Raw genomic sequence first — 16,769 nt, forward strand, 5'->3', positions numbered from 1 at the left:
GCTTGTTGCTCTTATCAATTCCACGTGTTTCATCAACCTCCAATTTGTTGCTCATATCCCTTTGTTTGATTTGTATTTCCTTGATTTCATAAAACACACATTCGATGAGTCTAAAACAATACACAACTCCATTTCTTGCAATAGCTAAAATGTCATCTAAGAACTCTTGATCACAGTTAAAATAATAAGAAACTACATTCAAATCACAAGGGAACCTAAGCATATCCTCCCTATTAGTGGTGGGGTAAGACAAGTAAGAATAATTCAAGCTAGGGAAAGTTTCAAAGACATCTTTCCCAAAACCACAAGGAGGATCAATCCCAATCATGGCCTTCCCTTTATCCATTGAATGAGAACCTATACTTTCTTCCCTTCTACAATTGTTTTCCTAGAGCAAGGGGAAGGGGAAACAAATTTTTCCTTACCCTTTGGCTTTCCTTTACTAGAGCTAGGTGAATGTACACAAAGTAATAACTTTTGACCAAGAGATCACAGTGCAAAATGATTTAGTGACAAGGTTTACGGGATAAAATATTAATGTTTTTTTTTGGATATAAATGATTGCAAATAGAAGCATTAAAAGTTTGCAAACTATAAAGTAGGTTGTCACAAGAATTGGTCACATGGCTCATAGCAATACCAGGGGCATGCTCGCAAGTGGTTGCCTCAAAGTTTTGCTCATTTCCACTTCTTGGCCAATGTGCAATACGACTATACATCAAAGGACTTGAAGATGATCATCTTTAATTAAAAGCACATATGTACACATTCTAAAAGATTTTGACAGGTGTACATTTTAGATAAGCCCAAAGTTAGATTTAATACAAAGTTTAAAAATTGGGTGTTTAAAAATAGAGGCAACACACTATTAATCAACAAAGATGCATTTTTAGCTTACATTTGATCATAACCCTTCTTTTCCCAAAACATTTGTAGCCTTTACAAGCACTCAAGATATGAAGGTGAAACCATATCTTAATTAATAACTTGCCTATAATTTTTATTAGATTTCACACCATTCATCAACTTCCACATGCAATAATCTTGCTTAACCACTTTGGGTCAAGGACATGTTAGAACCAATCCCTTAATCATCTTTAACATTTAAATCCAGTTCTCATCATGTTCACCAAGGTCATGTTGGAGATTGGTGCGGTTTTGTATATGGTTATAATGGCACTTGCATTGATTGACTCATGTAATGTATTAAAAAAGTTGGAGAATGCTGGACTAAAATATTGTACCTCTTGTTTGCAATGTTTAATATAATACTGTGTGGAGCTCCTAAGGGCACCTAGATGGATGTCCATTAGCGCATGACTACGAACTAAAAATTCAGAGAGCTACTTTTATGTGTTGTATTGTAACATTAAGATACATATATTTACATATAGAATAAATGTATTTAATTTCAAATTGTAAAACTATTAATAAAATGGAAGCTTAGTGCTGAAAAAAAAGTACAAAGTTAATGGTTTGTGAATTTGTTGATTTGAGTCACATGGTTTTAACTTTTACTTTACCACTTGGTTGTGCTTGTGTGAGCTTGACTCTATATAAGCAAACACATTTAGTGATTCAAGTGATTGGTTGAGTAGAATATCACTATTGAGTCTCCATCTTACTCCTGCAAGAGAGGTGACAAGTTCAAATCCCACAAAGGGGTAGGGTATGTACACCCCTCATTTGTAGCACAGTTAGATGCCCTCCCACAAGGAGTACAAGGTAATTTCATCATTATCACTATATGTACACTTGAAACCAAATGGCTAGTATCATGTGGACTATAAAAGGACCTATTCTTTCCTATTTGAAGGGTATATGTGAAGAGCATGGGTTAGGATGTGTAGATTTACGATATGAATTTGATGGTTCAATAGTGTTCATTATATGTGTTTTGAATTGCTATTTTGTTGAATGAAATAGTGGAGTATGAGAGGGTGTTCCAAAGTATATTTTGTGTTAGCTTGTGTCTTGTATATTAAGTTTTGACATAAAAGTTATTCTTACACTTCGTATGCATGTTTTTCTCTCATACATTATGTTGGAAAGCAAAGGAAACAAGGGCTGATTGTTTCAACTATTACAAGGCAAGGGCAAGGGCAGAGCAAGGGTAGCACATACCATCCTTTTTTGTCTAGATGGTACAGAGCCAAACGAAGAGGAAAGGGTTACTCATTCCTACAACTTTTGCATGTCTTTTTTACATCTGGCCTTCCGATTTGCTATACCAGCAACACCAGTCATTTTTGTACAAAAAATAACTTTTTTGAAGTTGTTTTCCTCTTAGAAACCTCTTCTTCATTCTGTCTGTCTTAATTCTCCACAGAATCCGCTTTAGTTCCAATGGTGAATTTTGTGATGTGAGGCAATTGCTTCCTTTACTTTGTTTTCCTCTTGGCCTCTTCTATATCCCATAAAGAAAGCTATGACCAAACCACAATCAGACAGTATCTGAGTATTATTTACCAACCTGTACAACACTCCAATGGAGATAACAATGCCATCCTAAAATAGATATTCCACAATTCTCCAAAATATAACTGACAAATTTCTTCATCAATTTATATTTATATTCAAAACAACTGCAGCTTACCACAAGAATATGAAATGGCAGAAAGCAAAGAAATTAGCACGAAATCCAATTAGCAACAAAACAATGTGAAACAAAATTCCATATGTATTCCTATTCTTATCAATCAGTTCTCTATCCTTGCATTACTCATCTTGAAACAGGTTGTAGAATTGTAAACTCTATTGATGACCAAAACTAGAGGCAAAAGTAATGAGGGGGAGATATTTATACTTGGATTGCAAAAACTGTGTAGAATTTCTATTTCATAAATGGTGCATGCTTTAGATGAATATGCTAGGGCTATCTACCTTGCCTCCATTGAATGAACACTATGCAAATGTTTAAGATGCATAATAAACAAGGATCCAGCCGCATGCTTCTTCAAGCTCAAAATAAATATAAATTACAAAGCAGGACAAATAGCCTTGCAGGTTGGCTGTCACAACATCTGAAACTGAGAAAGGGGAAGCAGACAATCTGAAAACAAGATGTGTGAGAAGATATAATCTTCTTCTTCCTTGCCTGTCAGAGCTGCTGTCTGAAAAGGGCATGTGTTCAGAGATGGACTGAAGAATGATCCAAAAGATTAGTCAACTTGCCTGTGGAGCATTCTTGAACATGAAAATAATATATGATCCACCCAAATGATATCTCTATGATGCACAGATATGTGAACAAAAAGATCTTGTTAATTGGCACTTGTGTTAGTTCCAGTAACAGGTCTCAACAGATTATGAGCAACATTGGAATTTGAAGCACTGGAACCCATCATGATAGATCCAGGGGATCCACCCGATAAAGACTGCATTGCTGACAAGGGTACAGATGATCCAACAGCACCTGGTCCAAAGGGAAACATAGATGGTCTGGTCATAAAGGGCATTGCTGGATGAGTTGTGGGTCCAAAACCAGAATGTGAAGCTGACGGTAAGGTTGGTGGAATTGCGGGTCTGTTGTTCATTGCAGGTACTACTGATACAGCCCCAGCAGCCACAGCAGATGACACACCCGAACCAAAATGATTCGACATCATGCGCAAACGGTCTGCTGAAAATCTCTGTCTTGACCTTTCCACCTGCTCACATTCCTTCAACAACATAGTCTCGATCTCTGCAAACTGTTTCAATTTGATCTCAACTCTCTTCAACTGCAAAATTCAATTATAAACTTCAGCTTCTATCTTAACACTCATTTATACCTTTTCCAATAATTTTCTAGCTCGTTACCTAATAAAAAGAAATTGCAAGCAGCAAGCAAATCTGATAGAACTTGAAATCAAACATGCTTTGAAAGTCAATTCTGAAAAGTGTGATTGTAATCAAAATGAACTCTTTGTCGTGTACAAATAACATGGAAACACTTGAGAAACATCAGTATCATACATCAATTAGGCCAAAAAAAATTGGGGATTTGTTTTTCCTAAGCAACTATAAAATATTATCATTATTTATGGAAATAATCAACAAGAAAATTCACAATTAATCAGATTTACTTAAAATTCATTGACACGCTAGTTCACAATTATGGCCAACAATCAATAAATGCTTATCTGTTTGGGCAAAGCAGTGATGTGCTAAACCTTTCTCAAAAAAGCTAGATAGCAAATAATCCACATTAGCTAACCAGATACTCTGTTTCAATCAGCTGTTGACTTTTCCTTCATAGAAGGAAAGAAGCCCATATTAACTCCAGCTATTATTTATTTATTTCATACATTCATCGAAGATATCAAGACATGGTGAAATGCAAAGCAATAATCTATCCAAATGCAACAGAGGGGAGATTACTGATTATAAATCTTAACCAGAAAACTGAGAAAACCCAAACATGAATTAACATTTTACTTCAAGATAAACAAAAACATGAACTCGAAAACATGGATACAACAACAATAGTTTTACGTGATACGTTGACAAAACTCACAAGAATGCCATTGCTGATAAAAATCCACTTATCAGAACTGTTTATCTATAGCTGTCATCCATGTCATCCCGGAAAAAAATTGAGTTCATGGCACATGTCACATGCCATGCTCGCCCTCCTATAATTCCAAGAATTTTGAAAAATCAAGTGATCTTTTCAAAAGTCATGGACATAAAAGCTCAAGTATTTGCTTCGCAAGCTTTACAAAATTTGTGTGACACCAAATCAACAGATTGTGACTTCGTCAATAATCTCAAGTTGGATGCTTTCTCAAAAGCCTGACATTCCAATTGAGGATTTACCATTCTGTTTAAGATTTACTCTGCAATTGAAAAAATTCATTTTTCATTAAACATTCAACCCAACAACAATGGTAAATCCTTGAGACCTCCAGAAAGCCAATGAAATTGTTCTCCTCAACCCAAAATATAATATTACTTTCAGATCTGGAAATTAGATTCACAAATATTACACAAAACATCCCTGAAAAACCCAAACTAGTTAGCTACTCTTTTGCATAGAAAGGGCCAAATTAAAAAATAAATTTATAGAACATCACTGAGTTGGATTTTGATCACTTTTGAAACTGATCTGTTCAGCAGCAACATTAATATAGTCAAAATACATTCAATGTCAGTGTAACTCCACAGACTGATATTGTTTGATTTTCAAATGGAAAATGCATAGGCTATGATCTAAAATAAGATTAATCACAGCAGCCAAACCCTCAAAACACATATAGAATTACTGCAACAATATTAATGAGGCCCTGAACACACAATAAAAAATTGTTGAAACTGCTAAAATCATCTTGAAGCTTCAATGCGACCTCTGGACTAAGTTACTGATTCTGGTTCTGATGCTGATGCAGGAGCGGGGTGCTGATGCGTGGATGTGCGGATTTTTTTTTGCGGGGGGAATTTTTGATGCATTTGGGTGCATCCATACATGCCGAGCTTTTTTTGGGTGAACTTCAAGACAATCTTTCACAGCTATAGGGTCGTGAACTCCAGATAATAGGGTAGAGGGCAATTTAGAAACAACAAACCTGTTAAAATCTCGGATTCGAGGTTCATAATCATCAAGACAGGTAGTCCCATAGAATAGTAGGTCGGGTGAAAAAGTCTTTACAGGATATGGTCCTATAACTGGAAGGGATATGGGCTTTCGAACCGCTGCTTCCACTGCCCATAGAATTGTAGGGGGCGGGGAAACAACTGAAACATTCACTATCACGTCATGTATAAAAAAAATTTAAAAAAATTTATATATATATATATGTGTGTGTGTGTGTGTGTGTAAAGTTGTCAACTATAATTTATGTATGAAAAGAAATACATGAAATATTAAATATCAGATCTAATATCAGAAAGAAAAGAGAGAAAAGGAAGGAAAAATATAGTGTCAGTTCTTAAATAGAAAAAGAGAAACCCTTCCATTTTCGTGTGATTCAACATTATACCAATTTAAATTAAATTCGCCTTATACAAATTTTATTTACTTTTAAATATAAAATATAATTTTTGAATAGTAATTTATTAATTTAATTATATTATTAAAATTTTAAAAATCATCATGTAAAATATTTATATTATCTTTACTTATAATAATAATATAATACTCTTTAACTTCATAATATTATTATCTATCTAAATCTTATTATTCTATTATTAATAAAATATTATAAGATTTTCAAATATCGAGTCATAGATTTTAAATTCTATTATAAAATTATTAATAACTATATATTATAATAATAAGATAAAAAATTAATAAACTATAATCTATAAATATAGAAAAGTCATAAAAATTTAAAAATTAAATAAACTAGCACTCGCTCTAGCAGCTCATGGAAAAAACGACAACGGGCAGTACAGATGGAGGAACTATTTTGCCAAAGGAGGAATGCAATTCAGTAGATGCTCATCATATGTGCAGAAGTTCATATTTTGCCAAAGGGTCATATTGGTTAGTTCAAGCTTATATGGCATCTGCAGGGGAAGATTGTGCTTCCTGACAACAAACCCCACACATCCTCCCGCATCACTGCACCAGTCCGCATCCGCACCCGCATCCCCCTCCAGCCCAGATGCATCGATGACTTAGCCTCTGGATGAAATTGCTCTATGTGAACAATGGGATTTTGTCCCCTATCCATCCAAAACTTATGGCTTCCGTCCACAAACCTCCAATCTCCGAGGGTTTCCATCCATGACAAATTGAAAAGTAGAAATGGCATCAATATCCCATTTCCCAAAGATTTTTTGTATTTATCTTGTCCTTGGCCAATTTGTGGAAATATCACTAATTAGAAATATTACAAATTTCTACTTGACTCTTACTTCCTAAATCTGCACTTGGTGGAAGAATAATTATTTAGAAGTATTTTAATTTCCCACTCCAGTCTTGGTGGGAAAGTCGTAATTAGAAATATTTCAAATTTCTGTTGCAGAACCTAATCCAACTCCCCACTGTGTCTAAATATTTAATTCAATATTTCAATGGCCTTTTGATATTGACAGTATTTGGACATTCATATATACTAAATTAATTATTCCCCTTAATCTTTTATGATTAACCCATAGAAGAATAAAATGGGCTACTATTGACCAAAAACCAATTTTTAACAAAGGGGGACATGACAAAACATTATCTATATACTAAATTAATTATTCCCCTTAATCTTTTATGATTAACCCATAGAAGAATAAAATGGACTACTATTGACCAAAAACCAATTTTTAACAAAGGGGGACATGACAAAACATTATCTATTTTGTGAACCCAAGGTCAAGCTCTTCTCTGTTACTAGATGTCAAAACTGTGTGTGCAACGTTTGCCCACTAGCCTGAATAGTTGTTAACACATTTTTGATTCTTTTAATTTCTAATTTGAGTCCTATTTCTTTGCTAATAACCTCATTTATTCTTCAAACTCTACCCTCCATGTAAAGGTTGGCCTTTAGTGCCTGCAGCAGCAATATACACTAATCCCTAAAACTCGGCTTTTTGTTGGACCTTTTTGTAATGGCTCACTCTTTTGTTGAGCTCTATGCCATCCTGCATCCATCAGCTTGATTCTCAAAAAAAAATTACATCTAATGGTACTTTATCTAGGAACACCAAGTTGGGTGAGTCTTTAAGAGATCATCCAACTTCTTTTTGCCCTTGACTAATCCATTTGTCAATTTTACAATCCAATTATTGCAACTTAACTGAAAGAGAGAAAACTGTCAAAGCTTCCTATCATAACCTTGATGAAAGAATTGCTTCCTTATCTAGCCCTTCACCCTTATTATATTTTTTCAAATGCGAACTATATCTTCAACTTTTGGAATTTCCTTCTCGGGCTCTTCAGTATTCTTCAACTAAGCCTTCATCTTGCTGGTTGTTAACTTGGCAATAGATTCACCTTGTTTGAAAGTATCTATACATTTATTGTCCTGCCTTTTAACTTTAGTGTCTCCAGCTTAGAATTCCATCGTTGATTTTTACCTGGTAAGATTCAAGACTGCATCAACTTCCTTGTATGTTAAAAACAGCTTCCCACATGAGATCGAACTGTATATCCTAACCAACCTGCTTAGTGACCTCACTCACAGCTACATCATCTCCACCAACTTCATCCAACGGGAAAATTGGCCCATGTTTGACGGGAAAATTGGCCCATGTTTGGATCAATTTTCCCCACTTGTGAGCAAGTGAAGGCAAGAAATTTCTAGGCATGGAATATAGGGATTTATCATTGCATGGATCGAATTTCCTTACTTCAGTGAAGGGAAATGACTATGGATAATCTTTGTGTAAGTATGAATTCCCCCTTTTTGGGGTGGTGAAAAGGGGCGCAATTTTTTTGCAATTCCTTACTTGGATTGGTTTTCCTCTATGTAAGTTTTAAAATTAAAAAATAATTTCCTTACTTCAGTGAAGGGAAATGACTATGGATAATCTGTGTCAGTATGAATTCCCCCTTTTTGGGGTGGTGAAAAGGGGTGCAATTATTTTGCAATTCCTTACTTGGATTGGTTTTCCTCTATGTAAGTTTTAAAATTAAAAAATAATTAAATATAGGAAAAATTATTTAATAAAGTTGCACAAACTTCTAGGTGGCAAAGATTTATCCCACATTGCTTGTGTGGGTGAAGGCAACCAAAATCCACTTTAAAAGAAAAGCTACAGCCATAAGAAAAAAACAAGGAGACGGTGAAGTGACCAAGTTGAAGGATAGAAAAGCCAAGGAGGCTGATCTTGGCAAGCTAGTTTAGAATTTCTTACAGCCATCAAATCTGTGATTGTGGATCATTGCAGGGGGAAAATTCTGAGTTTGGTGATCAATTTGAGGCCAAGAAGGGGATGCAAGGGACATATCTTCAGACCAGAATCTGAAGATTACCTATATGGTGCGATTTTTTTTGCAAATCATAGGAAAATCACAACCATCTAAATCCACCCAAGATGGTTTGGAAAGTTGGAAAGCAAAAAGATTGAGATTGAAGACCAAATGGAGGTGTCAAAGTGCTGACAGGCGACTGTTTTCAGAACAGTAGTCTGAAATTATCTCTAAATGGGCGATTTTTCTTCAAAATCATATTAAATTCCTACCTTCCAAACTTTGCCCAAACTTGTTTGCAGGTCCACTGCAATGTCAAAACACCTTTTTTTGGACTGATTCTGGGCATTACAAAACTGGAAATCGTAAGTTGCAGGCCAAAACTTTGAAAATCCCTCCTTGGAATCTGTTTTTTTTCTGAAAAAATATGAGTTTGTCAGTGTTATCAAATCTGATGGGAGTCTACTGCAGATCTTAAAGGAGGTATTCTAAGCCTATTCCAAGGCCAAAAGTGCTCTGGAACACATTAATCTTCAGACAAGTTTGAAATGTCTGAAACAGGGGCAATTTTGGGGAAATTTCTCACAATTCACTAACATGCCCAATCTTCAAGGAAGCTGTTTCTCAGTCTTTATGAGGCACTTTTGTGCAAGGATCAACAAGTTTAAGGATTAAATTCATCCAGAAAAGGTAGTTTTCAGACTTGTCTTCAGAGAGTCTTGAGTTTGTCAATTATGGAAAAAAAATTAATCATGGTTGGTCTGTATTTTAACTCATAATTTGTAACAGAACCATGGATTATGCATTCTGATGAATTTAATATAGCATTACAATTGATTATGATTTGTTTTCAGACTTACCATCAATTGTCCTCAGAAAATTGGAATTCTTTCTTTACTGATGGAGGTCTGATTTTATCATTCTAATTGCTAAGTTTGATCATTTTTTTGCCATAAGATTCTAATTCAAATGTCTATTATATTTACAAATTTATATGGATAGAATTCCTAAGTTATTGCACTGAATTCAAGGATTAAATCAAGGATTTAGAAGTCTGAGATTTAGTATTTTGTACAAGGAATCATGTCTGAGTCCAAAGCCAGGGACATTTGCAAAAGTTAACAAAAGGAGGTGGAAGACAAGTTCAAGCTCAAGCCCAAGGTAGCAATGGAGGAGGGCTGGCCTAAAGAGGTCAAGATCAAAGGAAGATACCACTTCAAGATAATGCACTTCAAAGCTAGGACAAAGGAAAGAAAAATTCAAGGATCAAGCTCAAGGAAGAATCTCAAGATCAAACCTTCATCAAGAAATGACATGGGACAACTCCAGACTTAAAGGAGTCCATGGACAAGTTCAAGGATTCAATTGACTGAAATTCATGTGTCTCTATGCAAGCCAGCTTTCCACTTGATTAAATGCTTGAAGAATAAAGACTATCTTATAGGTAGATCAGCTTGTCCCTATTTGCATTAATTTTCCATAGGGATCAAAAATGATTTAATTCAAAGACAAGTTGTTAGGGACTCCAATTTGTCCCTATGAGGGATAAAGAATAAAGGATTTTGAGCCAAGGAGAAAAAGGTTCACAAATGAGAAAGATAGCCATTGTCAAGGGTTCAAGGACGTGAAGACTTGCAAGTCCATGATCAATAGAAGGAAACCCATCACTTCAAGAAAATTAAGATATTGAGAATAATTTCAAAGGAAAGTTCAATGAGAGACTTTCCTAAAGAAAGACAAAGAAGAAACAAAGTTGATGTGGCACCCAATCATTATTCAACCAATCAGAAAGCTCCAAGTTGACATTTCCAAGATCATCCGAACGAATAATTCACAAATGGACATGTGGAACATATTATTTTCTCATTGGTTCATCCTCACAGGGATATGGAATGCAGTTTTCCCATTGGCCCATATGTTGGTATCTTGATTTGTTGGTTATTTGTGGTTGCCCTAATTAGGGTTTGTTATGGATTAATCTAGGCCATTTGTTTCAAATCAATCCTGGTCACATTGTAATTGGGCCTATAAATTCCACTCCTATCATTTGTAAAGGAAGACTAAAATTGTTGTCATAATGCTATCAAAGTAATTACTATTTCATTGTTGATCTCGGTGGTTAATTACTTGTGTTGCTTTGAAGTATTGCATGGTTTGTTCATTTCCTCATTTAGAATAGGGAATTTTATTTCACGTTGACTGGAAGTAGTTGAATGGAAGATATTGTTGAATAGCAATTAGTAGTGGAGCTAGTGTTAATACCTTTTGATATTTGTTGATTGTAAGTAAAAGTGTAAGGTTAGTCTGGGCCTAAATTACAAGTGTTTAACTTATATTGGAAATGTTCATTTAGACTACACCTTCATAGGGTATTTGAACGAGCATTGACAATGTGAAAACGATTCTCGCATCCTTGAGAGATAGCACCCTCCTATGCCCAGTTGATACGACAAAGCAAGGATAGTTTATGAGGCTCGCCCTATCATCAACATTGTCTTACATTCTTGGCATTAGAACGCTTATCCCTTTGTAATTTGTCTGGTTGGAAGAAGTTTGAAGTAGTTGAGTCCCTTTGTGATACCCAGCATATCACATCATTAAAGCTGAGCTAAGTTCACAATAAAGGAACCTTGAGGTTCTCTCATTTGATCACACAATCCATATACATTGTTTAGCATATGAGTACCCTTATTCAAGAGAGCTTAAATTCCATTAGAAAATAAGTATTCTGTTTTACATGGTGTAATGGAATAAATCTCACATCAACAGGACCCAAAAAAGATTGTCAATTAAGGAGAAGAAATCCTTTTTGGGTGAAAAGTTATGTCAGGATCTATCTCGAAGGTTGTTTATGCTCATTATTAAACAAATCCTCTACAAGATCTGTCACTAGACACTTTGTAGTGCATGATGCATCTTTCCCATTAACACTATTTTTGGGTGCCTAGATGTCAACGTGATCAATTAAATTGAACTTGCCTTTGTATTGAAGTCCACCAATTGATCATTCACTACAACTGATCAAAATCAATCCGGTACACCAAAGGATAATACAGTAACTGAATAACTTTGCATATTATAAGAAGCAATCAACAAACTTAAAGAAAGATTTGACAATTACTGAATAGTTGAACAAAATTAATTGTCGAGTGAATTATAAGCAACAATTGGACTAACTCAACAAAACATGATTAAGAATAACAAAATATTGGTAAGTAGGAGATATTTTACCACAGCAAGTCAAATTGTGATATTTCTATCAAGGTTTAACTGTGTAGCTTTTGAGTCAAACTCATAGACTCAAAAACTACACAATTAAATTCTGATAGAAATATCACAATTTGACTTGTTGTGAAAAAATATCTCCTACTTATCAATTGATGAGCTTAAGGGGCTTTCTAATGAATGGTTCATTAAGTACAACACTTGGTGAAGGTTTTGCAAATGGGGTTAGAAGCGAACTGGGTTTAACCATGGAGGAAACTCCGTAGTTAAGTGCGCTTGAGCAGTACTGAAATGGGTGACCTCCCAGGAAGTCCCAGTGTTGCACCTTTGTGAACATCACCTCGATTCAATGAGTGCTAAGTGTTCCATTTATTGTCATGAGAGATGAATTCATTTGAATCGCTACTAATGAAACTTGAGTCAATGAGTTTGACTCAAAAACTACAAAGTTACATCCTGATAGAAATATCACAGTAACAGAATAGTTCAATAAAATAAATTCTTGTTCTAACTAAGAGCTTACATAAAATGAGCAATCTATAGGAGAAATATATGCCTCCTACTTTGATAACATACATTGAATTTAGTTATTATTTAACTTTCAAAACAAGAAATAAAAAATTAATATCGTAAATTACGGTTCTTGATGAAAACCAAGGGTCACCACCAATGATAGTGACCCATGTAGTCACCCATATATCCTTGGAAGTTGAAATCAATAGGTGGATGCAAATAAACTTATTAGAACTGAAAAATGTAGTGTTCAATTTTGAAACTCCTCATTGTCAAGACCATAGCTCGTAGTCCATTACACAAAATTCAAAGCTTCTATAAGCATTACAAGTGTTAGGTCATGAACTAATCAATTTGGGCCGGCCAATTAGCATAAGCAAGGTCACAGTCAAATCCTGAATTTCTGCTCGATGCCCCAAAATACAAAATACGAACACATGAAGCAATTCTAATAAATTTTTTTGGGGAATTTCAAATTCTATCCAAAACTGCCACTTAGATGCCTAAGGTGTCATCTGGAATAATTGGATGATACCACAATTTCAAAAGCATTTTGTTCTAGTTTGGCAGAAATCCTCTCTACTCTTTACATCCAATGCACATCTAGATCAAAACTATTATAACTCTTTGAAGTCTGACTCATTATACGAATGTGTATGTTATGCCTAATGATCAAGACACCCCTCACAATTAGCTTTAGTCTACTAGTGTCTTCTTCCTACTGATTATGGTGTTGGTAACCACTCATGATCCATAGCACGCATTCCAGATTTTTCAACCATGAAATAGTACATATTCTTGATTTTCCTAAACCAACTAAGATAAAACTTGGACAAAAAATATTTACCTTGAGTAGCTTGAGAATTTCATGACTAGACTTATAGCTGATACAACCTATGTTACCAAGGGACAAGGCCCCAGATTTTTTCAGTCGTCCCCATCCCACGGATGGGATGCCCAGAGTGTTTTAACTTTGTATTCTAGAGGAAATTTGACCTTTGATTCCCAAAATAACACAAATTTGGCATGAGAATTCTGCTAATTTTTATATTTTAAGGTTCTATAATGTATAATTTATAAATGCATACTTTGTCCATGTTTTCATATGAAAATTTTAAACATCTTTACATATTTTAATTCTCCCCACTATTATATAGGCATTGCCTTTGCAATCCCCTAGTCATCCCAAAATTAGCAAGGAAAAAACTCGTTCCCTGAAGTCCCCATGCCAGAAACTCGGGTAACCCTAGCTACAGGCTGCCTGTGTAATTCATTGTTACCTCGAGTGCTTAAACTTGATAACCATACTCAGTGAATCCAGTTTGTCAATATAATTTTGATTATCAATGTCTGGCAACCTCCTAATCTCACATAAAATAATTCAAATCTCTCTGAAAGCCTCCTCTAATAGTTACTCAAACCCAAAAGAGCATTTTACACAAGTAGTTAGCAAACATAATATTAAATTGTCCTTAAAATAAGGAAGCATATCCCTATTTGAATCTCCTTTACATATTTGAATCTAATAAAAGGTAGAAAGTATGAAGAGTATTAAGAGGTAAGTTTATGAATATATTTTATTTCCTAATAAAATGAAGAAATATATATACGTAGATATATATATAAAAGGTAGAAAGTAAACAGAGTATTAAGAGGTAAGTTTATGAATATATTTTATTCAATATGAAATTATGTTATTTTATTTGCAAAATATACTACTATGTTATTTCCTAATAAAATGAAGAAATATATATATATATAGGATTATGAAATGAATTATTGATGTTGTTATCTTTCCTAAACATATTTTATATTTTATAAAAGGATTACTATAATTTCTTATGATAAAAAGATTGAAGTAATCGGTATAGTGTCAATATGAGAGATTGATACAATCTTCGACAGGCACTAATAAAATTGCTATAGTTTTTATAGTGTCAGCATGGAGAGATTGATATAATCTCCATGTGACTGAAGGGATTTCTATAATTCCTATAATGTCAGAATGAGAGGTCCATATCATCTCCATTTGATTGACATGCCTAAGATTGATATAATCTTAATCGGCCAAAATATTTTGACGAGTCAACACATGCATATGCGAAAAGGGCCTTGGATAGGGGATATCCCTTTCAAAAGAACCTTAGCAGGAGCGCTCTAGTGAAGACAGAGAAGTAACCAAGTATGGTCCTAGAATCGATGATATATCATTGAGGGCCTGGAGATCCTCAGGAGGGTTGGTAATACTGATCTGGAGACGTCTTTAAGGTTTGGGGTTTAGATAGAGAGCAAAATGGCATATTAAGACTTGTCATTGTTTAATTTTGACATTATTTTTGCAGGTAATATTTGTCCCAGTCTAAACCATAATAGTGGGGATATTACACTGGTACTAGAAAATTATCTTGTCATCCTACGGGGTAAGAAACGAAACATAGAAACATTCTAGTCAATAAAAAGGAATATACAAATTACGATAAGAACAACAAGAGAGAAATGAATTTGAGGCATGCTATTATACAAACACAGCTTGAAAATATAACTATGTTATTATGAGATAACCTAAGATGATGGAAAACTATCTTAAGTCCAGTCACCGAACCCTACTATCAAATCGTAGGCAAAACAGATATGCGATGAATAAACCAACATTTTCATTTAATAATTGCTCAAGGACAAGCAATTTTGGGAAGGGTGGACTGTCATGACCCCTTTCCAAACAAAGATCTAACAAGAGACGCAATGCATCATAGTTCCTGCCTAATGCATAATGGTTGTAGAGGTGTAGATGAGTCAGAAAAAGGTTAAATAGTTCTCTTGTTATATTATTATATCTTTGGGCATTTAAGCCCAAGAATAAGAGGCCAAAGTCCCCAATATGGCACTACGTACTTAATATCATACTACGATTAATACATATGCTTTAGAAAATTTTGCACCTTCTACATTGACAACTTAAAATATGTGCAATGAGGAAAGATATCCATACTAATATTTGAATTATAGAACTTGAAGAAGTGATGAAGCATTTGGAGTATCACATTATATGTTTAAGCATGTTATGCATACTACTAGAGAACCATAAGTAGTTGGAAAAACTCCCCCAATTATGTATTATTCTTATCTTGATTATCAAATGGAAGTCACACTATTTTTAATCATTAGATAGAGATAAATAGCAGTATAGAACAATGACCACGTAAACATATATGCAGAGGAAAAAAGGATAGATAATATAGAGGAAGAAGATGAAGAGAGATAAAATAATAAGATAGAGTAATACCAACATAAGTTGTGCGTGTGTGTATGAGAGTAAGAGTTTTAAATATAATTATTTTTCTTAATAAAACAAATAGTCAAAATAAAATCATGGTTATAATAAAAAATTAAAATATATTATATTTTAATTAATGAAACTAAGAATTTAATTTTTATATTAAAACTCACATTTGTATAAGGAAAAATGAAATGTATTGAAATATAAAAATATTTTATAATTAAAACTAATTGTTTAATTTTACACAATTAGAGAAAGCTCACTATTTAATGTTTTGTATTTCCAAAATTTTCATAAAATTAAGTAATTTTTAATTATGAAATAATATTTATATAATTTAATATGTACATTTGTAAATAATAAATAGATGTAATACATATAAATTTGATGTTGATGAATAAATATGATGTAATAAATAAGAAATAGAATATAACTATTTAATTTTAATACATAGTTTATAAAAACTTAATAATAATTTATATACCTTTTAGAATTGAATTATTTCTTTTTTGCGGTTATTTTCTTTAGTATTTTTTTTGATGTAAAATATAATTATTAATTTAATATTAAAATATATATTTAAGTTTTAAATATACTTAAACTAAATGATAAATTGTTTAAATAAAAAATATTACTAATAATAAATGATATCTTTTATAAATTGCAACACTTATCAATTATACATATTACAAACACCATTATAAAATATAATTAGAAAATAATATTGTTTAATTTATTTTTATATAAGTAAAATAATAGTAATAATTTAACTACTTTTAATAAAAAATCAAAGTTTTAAAAAAATTAGAAATTCAAATACAAAGATATAACATATTGAGAATTAATATTGATTAGACATATTGTGTGAGGTGGAAGATAAAATGATTGAAAAAAAAAATCTTATCAACTTGTCATAAATGTGGAAAA

General features: G+C 33.4%; 1 protein-coding gene across 2 annotated transcripts in view; it reads right to left on the reverse strand.

Moving 5' to 3' along the window:
• Nucleotides 1–2,811: 2,811 nt before the first annotated feature.
• The window catches only part of SWI3C (SWITCH/sucrose nonfermenting 3C), an 89,007-nt gene continuing 75,049 nt past the window's right edge, over nucleotides 2,812–16,769 (reverse strand). For both annotated transcript variants that reach the window (XM_089824989.1, XM_089824988.1), the window contains exon 9: nucleotides 2,812–3,722. In XM_089824989.1, the coding sequence (XP_089681115.1) occupies nucleotides 3,264–3,722 (459 nt within the window). In that variant the 3' untranslated portion in view covers nucleotides 2,812–3,263. The remainder of the gene's footprint in view (nucleotides 3,723–16,769) is intronic.

Source organism: Cupressus sempervirens, chromosome 4 (assembly GCF_028749045.1).
Source record: "Cupressus sempervirens isolate cs-2001-9-10 chromosome 4, ASM2874904v1, whole genome shotgun sequence".
Lineage (NCBI taxonomy): Eukaryota > Viridiplantae > Streptophyta > Pinopsida > Cupressales > Cupressaceae > Cupressus > Cupressus sempervirens.